Below are 10411 nucleotides of genomic sequence, written 5' to 3'. Positions count from 1 at the left end.
CAGACAAACACTTAACAAACTCTTGCTGAATCAATTAATAACATGCAGGTACATTTTTTCATTGTCAGCGTCAACACTAAAACTGTATTTCACTGAGACCACTCATTGTCAGAGCAAGCAGTTACCATGGCATTGCTCAATGTGTGTGTCTGGGGAAGGAAGGCAACAGGCGGGTGCTGAAGACTTTAAAGGTTGACAGACACGGTTTCAGGAGTATGGTTTGACACTTACCCAGAGGTTAAAACATGGAGACACCTAGGCAATAGACTACACCCTTGTCCTGGAGGAGTATGGCAGCTTTCAGGGCATTGCCTTCCTTCCCATTCACTCGCTTCTATATTCTAAATACCATTATTTCCCATCATGCAAATCAGAGTCCACAGCCAACCAAATTCCATTACAATGCACAAATTGCACTTAGGTTCAATTTAGAATTCAAGGGCACTTATGTGGGAGGAAATAACACAAGGCAATTTTTTTTGTTGTTGTTTTAAATCAAGGGGTTTATAATTTTTTTCTTCAATAGGAATTTAAGTTACTTCATTGGTCATGACTTTGCTACAGAAAACCCTCCAAAATGATAGAAAATAAGCAAAAAGGATCTGATCTTGCCAACTCTTTGATCAAACAGTAAGACTCATGGTGCTGAGCACTCCCAGAAAACCCAGGGCTCCAACAGTGCGGGGCGGGGAAAAGAGAGAGTCTGAAGCCTGGTAGGCATGAACAAGAGTTGCAGAAGAGTCTTTGGGAGGAACCAATTATCAAGAGAGTCAAATTATTCAAAGTTGAAATGAGTGAGAATTTATTCACAACATATGCAGTTCTATGGATGCAATTATGCAAATGACTGAAAAGAGGGCGCTTAAAAATAGCAGTAAGGCGGCAGCTTTGGTCTCCAGCATGCTGGATACTAGTCAGAACTTAGCTAAACGTGAGTCCATCTTAGCCCCTTTTATTCGCTTTATTCTTCCTCATAACACCAGAAATTAAAAGGGGGAGGTTCACACTGTTTTCCTAAAAACCCAGTGGGAAAGGAGTTGACAAACGTCCGGTTGCCTCAGCCCTAACCCCTGGGTCATGAGAACCTCTCCTCTGTGCTTCTTTCCAGGGAAAAGATTTGCATTAGCAGAGCTTTAAATACATAGATGTAAATTTCCAGAGATTTCCAATTGGTGAAGTGCTGGGTGATTCCTTCTCTTGCCCTAATCCAGTATATTTGTTGCCGAAGATAAGCTGAGAAACCTTGCCGTTCCAGTACTGTCTTTCCTATGCATACTGTGTAACTACTGTTTTGATTTTCAAGACCCTCATAAAGACGGGCAAAAATACAGGTGAGAGGGAAGGAACCTCCATGGCTTGAAGCTTGGTGACATGATTTGTTCTCTGGGCTATCAGGCGATCCCGGAACCCAGAGGCTCTGAGCACTCCCAGACCCCAGTCACGACTACCTACCCCGCCCCAAGCTCCCACAGCTGGTGGTGTCTCCTGTGAGGACTGCTTACACGGGTCATCAGAACGTTCGCAGCCTTCCTCCCAGCGTCCGCTTCTTTCTGCCCAGGACAGGCTCCTTGCTGTAGCCATGAGGGCGGATTTTCAACTCCACGTAAGGAATGGAGAATTCATGTCCTTTCCAAGGCTCCCAGTTCACCCCCTACATTAAATAAATAAATAAATAAATAAATAAAATAAAGCCACATCAAGAAGAGGCTCTTGGGAGGAGGGCAGGGTGGGTTACGGTACAAAGGAATTAATTATTTACCAGTGAAACCACTCCCCCTCTGCTCAGGGGAAAGAGACGGGGGTGATGAGAAGGGAAGGGAGGGCAGGATCCAAACACACGCGCCCTCTGCTGGGCAGCTGGGCTTAGACTGGCTGAGGACTTGGAAGATTTGGAAGCTGGCGGTCTCTATGGTGGGAGCAAGGGGGTGTGAGCCCAGGAGGTGGGTGAGGCCAGAGCAGCCACAGAGACAACACAGGGGTCAACCGGGCCGGCAACGGGCAAATTATCTTTGCTTCTCTCTTTTCCTTTCCAAAAAATTAAAGGCAAAAATAAACATATTAATTGGCCAATTGTGTAAAATCATTTTCAATTTAGACTGTTTAGATACTAGCTCTGGAGTAACAAATAGCCTGCTGAACACTAAATTTCATTTTATGTCTTTTGACTGGTGAGTGCAATAATATTTAATTCACTTAATAACCTTGCAACCTGGCCAATAAAAAGCCCAAGTGACCAATTTTATGTATTTTAATTTGTGAGGTAAATAATAAACAAGAAGCTAAATGCCTTGCAGACTGTGAAAAGCACATTAACCAGATGAATGTCTTTTATTAGCAAATATGGGATGGTTCAGGGCATCCTGGTTGCTCATTTCCAATATTTGATCTCCTATACCAGGCTTCCCTGAGTCAGCCCACACGCTGCCACCATGATTCATGGGCCAACCCTCCCCAGCTTCCCTGGGGGCAAATTTCTTCTTCCCTTTGAAAAATCACATAAAGATTGGAAGTCCCTGCAGCCTGGTCAGAGCCAAAGTAATCAAAATGTACCTGGACTTTGGATGTGCTAATATTTACAGTAATATTGGTACAAGGTGAGTTCTGAAGAGGTGGCTTCTTGGAGGCTTAGGATCAGGGCTGTGGATGGGAAATTAGAAACCTAGGATGGGGACTCAGGGTTTGTGGAGGGGAGATGATTAATGATGAGCAGAGACAAAGATGCAATTTTCAAGAAACTGTGAGGGAGCAGGCAGGAAGTGCCCTGCAGCTGTCAAAGAGTCAGGATGATGCACTGGAGCAGAGGAGGCTTGAGAAATAGCAGGTGGGACAGTTTCAGGGCAATGTGGGGAGAGGACCCCTCCTGGACCCCTGGGCCCTGGGTGCACACTCCCAATGTGGAGAGACTGGTCTAGCTCAATGTTCCGGGCAGGCTTTGGGTGAAGTGAACCCAAGAGTAGGTCTGACCTAAGGCACAAAATACTGTTTTCCTGGTGATCAAAGGACTTGAGACGAAGAGCTTTTTTTTTTTTTTTGAGACAGGGTCTTGCTCTGCCACCCGGGCTGGAGTGCAGTGGCTTCATCATGTCTCACTGCAGTCGCAACCTCCCAGGCTCAAGTGATCTTCCCATCTCAGCCTCCCTAGAAGCTGGGACTACAAGTGCACACCATGATGCCCAGCTAATTTCCATATCTTTTGTAGAGATGGGGTTTCACGATGATACCCAGGCTGGTCTCAAATTCCTGGGCTCAAGCAATCAGCCCACCTCAGCCTCCCAGAGTGCTGGGATTACAGGCATTAACCACCGTGCTCGGCCGAAAGAAATAGCTCTTGTTCAACTAGGAGAAAAACTAGAAAAAAGTAGGCAGTGTTTGTTATAAACTGAATGTTTGTGTCTCTTCAAAATTCATGCAGTAAAGCCCTAACCACCCCCTACCAACATGATGATATGTCGAGGAGGCCTCTGGGAGGTAATAAGGTTTACATGAGACCATGAGGTGGAGCCCCCATGATGGGACACATGCCCCTATATGAAGAAGAGATCAGAGCTCCTTTCTGTCCACCATATGAGGACGCACAGCCACAGTCAGCCATCCACAAGCCAGCAAGGTCCACCAACAAGAACCAAATCTGCCAGCACCCTGATCTTGGACTTCCCAGCCTCCAGAACTGTGAGAAATAAATGTCTGTTGTTGAAGCCACCTGGTCCGTGGTATTTTGTTACAGCAGCCGGAGCTGACAGTGTCCATGTGTGAACTAGTGAAATGAGACAGTGTGTGGAGCACATCATCTGTCATTACATGGCAGTGGGCAGCCCAAGCTTTCCCCGCACCTGCCCCTAGGCAAGTGTGCAGCACTGGTAATGCAAAACAAGAGGGCCGTGGCCATCAGGAAGGGGAGGCCACAACCTCAAGGCCATGGAGCCTGGAGGAGAAGCTCTACTGCTTTGACTGGAAGCTTCAGAAGGAGAGGGGCTGCCAGACTGGCCTGGAGGGTGTCCCTTTGGAAGCTGAATGTGGGCACACCCTGGGACAGAAAAGACATTCACCTGTCACCTACCTCACTGTGCTTGGTCTCCCCATATCTGCCATTGGGGTTGGCCAAGTGGCAGTTCTTATACCACCAGCCACCATGATGTGTCAGGGCACAGTTGCTGAGTGCAATATCGTTGTCTCTGTCAAAAGTTGTAAACTTCCATCCATTGTGGTAAGTAAGAGCATCCCCTGCAGAAGAGAAGAGACAGAGGTGAGACCCCAGGGTTAGCCACCAAGGAGATGATCAAAAGAGGACCCAGCAGGAAGATCTCTAGGCATGAAAATGCCAAGGATGCAGCCAGTCATGTCACAGGTAGTCGCTGCTCTCTCAAAACAGCCCAAATGGGAACATGACACATGTGAACAGGCTCTTTTTCCTGGCCTGTACCCCAACTTCAGGCCTGTTTCTCCAACAGTCCTCATAGCGTTTTCACTTGGAAGCTCCAGTCAGATCAAGCATCCAAACATAACAACTCTCCCCAAGTCCCTGACCACGCCACACACAAGAGCACCACTCTCCACTCTCCCCGCTCTGCCTTGGGTCCACTCTTCTCCCCACCACCCAGACCTGGAACCTGGAGCCATGTTTGACAATCCCTTCATACCCTTTCTCAAGCCCTCCCTCCTGCAGATCACTCACATACACCCCTACGTCTCTGCTTCCATGACACCCACCCTCGGCCTTCTCTCATCCTGGGTCTGTGTTAACAAAACAGCCTTCTCTCTGGCTTCTTGCCTGCCAGCCCCTCTGGAGTTTAGACATCCATTTTCATCACCTCAGGCCTAACAGTCTACTTCGTACCACAAGGAGGTGAATTCCTCTTCCGTGCCTTGCAGGCCTGTAGGTTGGCTGTGCCCTGTGCACAATCTTGCATCCCACCATCTCCATCACGCACCCTCCATTGTGGACCAGCCCACCTTCCAGGGGATTTCTCTCTGCCCTCATCTGTCCAAATCCTAACCATCCTTCAAAGCCTAGCTCAGGCCCACTTGTAAGGAAGGTTCTCCTTGTTGGTCCTCCCATGCACCCTCCTAACACACACGCGCGCGCACACACACACACGCACACACGCGTGCACACACACCCCTACACACAAACACACGCACACACGCGTGCGCGCACACACACACACTCCTACACACAAACACGCACACACGCGCACACACACACAAACACACACACGCACACACCCACACACTCCTACACACAAACATCCCTGAACTTCCAGAGCCCTTCTGGAGACACACGTAAAATTCAGTCCTTCATTACATCCCATCTGGAAAACCGCTTTAATTATTTTGCTTGTGTATCTCCTGTTTCCCTATCATATTTGTCATCCTTTTATAAACTTTCTTTTCCTGCTCATAAAAGGCAAAAAGGGCCCATATCAATCACAAGCTTCATCAAGCTTTGTTCCTGCAATAAGGATTCTTACATTTATATCTCAGCTCTGAGTTTAGCCGTCTTCTTCACATGTGCATTCTCATTGCACTCTCACAGCAAACCTGTGAGGTGGCCAGGGCAGCTCTTGGTCCCATGAGGAAACAAATTCAAAAAGGTTTGACTCTAGGAACTTATTAAGGTCCCACAGTCCACAAACAGCAGAGCTGGGACTCAAATCTCTGTCCTGAGATTCCAAGTCCAGGGTCCTTTCTGACACACCAATCCAACCATGGCTTCCTTGTTTCAACGGGGGGCTTCATCTATCAGTGGTTCTTCAAGTGGGCTTCCCAGACCAGCAGCGTCCACATCCCCTGGGAACTTGTTAGAAATGCAAATTGGCCAGGCGCAGTGACTCACACCTGTAATCCCAGCACTTTGTAATCCCTGTAAGGCCAAGGCAGGCCCATCACAAGGTCAGGAGTTGGAGACCAGCCTGGTGAAACTCCTGGTCTCTACTAAATACGGTGAAACCCTGTCTCTACTAAAAATACAAAAATTAGCCGGGTGTGGTGGTGCACGCCTGTAGTCCCAGCTACTCTGGAGGCTGAGGCAGAAGAATCACTTGAACCCAGGATGTGGAGGTTGCAGTGAGCCAAGACCATGCCACCACACTCCAGCCTGGGTGACAGAGCGAGACTCCATCTCAAAAAAAGAAAAACAAAAAAAAAAAAAAAAGGAGAAAAGAAAAGAAAAATGCAAATTATGTGGCCCCAGCCCAGACCTACAGAACAGGAAACTACAGGGTGGGCCCTGGCAATCTACGCCTTGACAAGCCCTTCAGATGATCTGACGCAGTACAGTGTGAGAACCTGTTCCGCAACTTCACTCATTTGATTTTAGGGAACATTTTCTGAACACCCTGCTATGGAGCAGCACATGCTTGGCTCTGTGAACACAAAAACGAGGAGGTCCTTGCTCTCAAAAACGTTTTTGGAGTGAGTTGGGTGAATATGCAGAGTTGGTAGTGTATGTCAAAAGGGAAGGTCCTAATTTGCCCCTCCAAGTCTGCAATCTCACCAGCAGCTCACTTATACCTCACCCAGAAAAATCATGAGAATTCCCAGGCCACAGAGGCCACTTCCACGCAGACACAGCAGATGGGTCTGTCTCTAGTAGTTTTCTCCAATCCAAGAAAGTTATATTGTCATGCTAGTCATACACATTTCCTCCTCCCTCCAGACTTCCTACAGAAAGTTAACCACAGCTTGAAATAACGTGCAGTGTCTCCCTTAGTAACCTTCTTTAAATGAGCACAGCTTACCTAATTTACATAGAAGGTTCCCAGGGCCGCTTTCTAAGAATCCGTGCAGAGGCTGTCTTAAAGACATGTTTGTGATTATCTAAACCTGGGCACTGGGATAAAGAAATGTAAAGCAGGTGTTCACCCAAATGTGGGAGGTCTTTTTCTGCAGAAGGATTTTCTACCTTTTAGAAACTGAAGCCATCCTAATGTTCAGAGTGTAGAGAGTGAGAACGAGGACTGGAGGGGTTCGTGGCAGGCCCATGAAGGGTCTGCACCCAAACTCAGAGGGGATCAAGCTGGTCACCATCCATCTCATCAGAATGTCCCGCTGAGACCCACTCTCCCCCTCTAGGATTCACCAGGACGGGAAAGATGGCCCAGGCAGCTGCACCTTCAAAGATCAGGAGAAGCCATTAACATCACATCCTCCGTCAGTCACACACAGACACCGTACTGTGTGTCTGAACCTTGAATGTCTTTTATTTCAGGATGAAGAAACGATGATTACAAATGATTTGTGCCATTTCTAGCTTTCCCTTTTGTCCATGTACCCATTTTTTTTATTATTATTTTTCAAGTGCCAGCATTTAAAAATCCATCCCTGGCCCCGGCCCACTAAATGTTTCCAGAGCTCCCCAGTCACATTTCCAAGTGCCCCCAGGGTGGGACCCATCCCTGGTTGTGCTCCCACTGTGGCCCATGCAGGTGGGACTTGAAATCGGCTGTAAATAATTGGTTAGCCCTAGAATTCATTCTGCACCATTCTGAATGCCTAGCTCTTTATGTTTTCATTATGATTTCTAAATAGATGAATAGCATCTTAAAGGTGGAGCTCATAAGATGCTCCCCGGCCCCACTCAAAGACTCAGAATCAGAAACTAAATTTACACATCATTACCTTGCTGGAATTTGCTTCATGAAGGGAAAATGGGCTTTCTGATAAGACTTGAGTGGAAGTCAAAAGTTGAGGGCCCACCTGGACAGTCTCAGCCTTAAGCCACACATTCCTGCCAGGCTGCATGCATGTCAGTTCTAATCAGAGCTAAAATGATGATAGAGGCTGGGGAGAGCTGGTGCGTGTAGGGAGGTATCAGAATGTTCACCTTCCATTTGAACGCCATGTCCTCTAAACAGTGCCTCAGCACTCAAGACATGAGTAGCCAGGAGCTTTCTAAATTCTGAAACCCTCCTCACAGACGATCAACGTACATAAGGAATGTTAAGACTCCACTAATGCTACCATTGTAATTCAGAATTTAAAAGCGGGAATGACAGTACACATGGGAAGACTAGATCGCTGCCTAAATGCTGTGTGAAAGTCTCCTATTAAAAAATAAATTCTATTAAAAAATACATCCTCTACTGGCTGGCACTGTTGGCCTGAACAACCTCAGAACAGGAATTATCCCCTCATTGCAGGTAACATGCAAACAGATTACCTGGGAGGAGAATTAAAACAATTCCCAAACATGTTGACTCCCTTTCAGTCTCTTTCCCATTGGCATCAGTTCATTTGCTGGATCATTTTAGCACAGGCTTCAGAAAAGGCAAATGGTAATGGCCAAGGGAAAGGAAATGCGCAGCCTGGAGGACAGGCCTGAGTGAGGCTCATGACCAGGAGGCCAGGAGGGCACTGGGTTTCAGGGAGAGATGTGGGGCACAGGGGCCAAAGAAAAACACCCAACTTCATATTTTGTACAGGGAGGGTCCCACACTCAGAGCTTATGTAGACTTCTTTAACCCGAGAAAGAAAAGCTGAGGCTAACTGATGGCCATGATGAAGAGCAGACAACAGGGTACTGGAAACCAAAGAAATGATCAGATGGACTCCATGCGGACTGAAGAGGCCCAAGGGTTCTGAGACAGACTGGAACGTGTGTACTACTCTGTTATACCAAAGGGTTGGAAGAACCTGGAATAAGCTGTCAGGAACACAGTCTGATCTCATTTAGAGGTGGGGTGGGAGGATATGGGCAGTGTGCTTAGTCATACAAAAGAGCATCTTTAAATCCCTCTCATTCAGTTAATATCCTCATAATCATATGAATGTCCATCTATGTTTCCCAATTGTATTATAACTGTCTTTTTCTATACCTGACTTTCATGTTTTATACAGTCATGCCCTGCATAAGAACATTTCAGTTAACAGGGGGCTGCATATACAACAGTGGTCCCATAAGATCGCAATAAACCTGAAAATTACCCAGTGACATCACAGGTGTCATAAGGTCACAGACCAATGCATCACTCATGTGTTTGTGGTGATGTTGGTGTAAACAAACCTACCAGTCATACAAAAGTCTTGCACATATAATTATGTACAGTAAATAATACTTGATAATGATAAAACAATTATGTTACTGGTTCATGTGAATAATACTATACTTTTTATTGTTATTTTAGAGTATATGACTACTTATCAAAAAAAAAAAAAAAATCCTGTAAAACAGCCTCAGGCAGGTCCTTTGGGACGTATTCCAGAAGAAGGCATTGTTATCACAGGAGATGACAGCTCCATGTGTGCTATTGCCCCTGAAGACCTTCCAGCGGGACAAGATGTGGAGGTGGAAAACAGTGATATTGATGATCCTGACCCTGTGCAGGCCTAGGCTAATGTGTGTGCTTGTGTTTTAGTTTTTAACACAAAGGTTTAAAAAGTAAAAAATAAAAATAAAAAATGTTTAAATAGAAAAAAAATGGCCGGGCGCGGTGGCTCAAGCCTGTAATCCCAGCACTTTGGGAGGCCGAGACGGGCGGATCACGAGGTCAGGAGATTGAGACCATCCTGGCTAACACAGTGAAACCCCGTATCTACTAAAAATACAAAAAACTAGCCGGGCGAGATGGTGGGTGCCTGTAATCCCAGCTACTCTGGAGGCTGAGGCAGGAGAATGGCGTAAACCCGGGAGGCGGAGCTTGCAGTGAGCTGAGATCCGGCCACTGTACTCCAGCCTGGGTGACAGAGCGAGACTCCGTCTCAAAAAAAAAAATAGAAAAAAACTTACAGAATACGAATATAAAGAAAGAAAATATTTTTGTACAGCTGTACAATGTGCTTGTGTTTTAAGCGAAGTGTTACTCCAAAAGAGTCAAAAAATTGAAAAACATGTTAAAGTTTATAAAGTAAAACAGTTACAATAAGCTAAGGTTAGTTTTTACTAACGAAGAAAGAACATTTTTAAATACATTTAGTGTAGCCTATGGGCACTGTTTCTAAATTCGACAGGAGTGTACAATCATGTCCTGGGCCTTCACATTTGCTCACCACTCACTGACTCACCCAGAGTAGCTTCCAGTCCTGCAAGCTCCATTCATGGTAAGTATCTGCACAGACTGACCATTTTTTATCTTTTATACCATATTCTCACTGTGCCTTTTCTATGTTTACATATATTTAGATCCATAAGTATTTACCATGGTGTTACAATTGCCTACAATATTTAGTAACAAGCCATACAGGTTTGTAGCCTAGTAGCAATAGGCTACACCATATACCTAGGTCTATAGCAGGCTCTGCCATCTAGGTCTGTGTAAGTGAATTCCACGTTTGCACAACGATGAAATGCCTAACAATGCAGTTCTCAGAACGTATCCCTGTTGTTAAGCAACGCGTGACTATGTTATACTTCAAGTGCATGTAGCACAGCCTGTCTCCAGCCTGTGGAGACCTAGGACTACTGAGCGGCACTATT

At 46.1% G+C, this 10411-nt stretch overlaps 1 protein-coding gene across 1 annotated transcript in view; it reads right to left on the bottom strand.

Moving 5' to 3' along the window:
* Nucleotides 1-488: 488 nt before the first annotated feature.
* TNN (tenascin N) overlaps nucleotides 489-10411 on the bottom strand; it is a 72648-nt gene continuing 62725 nt past the window's right edge. The window contains exons 18-19 of the mRNA XM_023207215.2: nucleotides 4058-4221; nucleotides 489-1651 (exon numbers count right to left, since the gene is read on the bottom strand). Coding sequence (XP_023062983.1) covers nucleotides 1511-1651; nucleotides 4058-4221 — 305 coding nt within the window. The 3' untranslated portion in view covers nucleotides 489-1510. The remainder of the gene's footprint in view (nucleotides 1652-4057; nucleotides 4222-10411) is intronic.

Source organism: Piliocolobus tephrosceles, chromosome 1 (assembly GCF_002776525.5).
Source record: "Piliocolobus tephrosceles isolate RC106 chromosome 1, ASM277652v3, whole genome shotgun sequence".
Lineage (NCBI taxonomy): Eukaryota > Metazoa > Chordata > Mammalia > Primates > Cercopithecidae > Piliocolobus > Piliocolobus tephrosceles.
The sequence above is the reverse complement of the archived record's forward strand: the minus strand, read 5'-3'. Positions and strand labels throughout refer to the sequence as shown.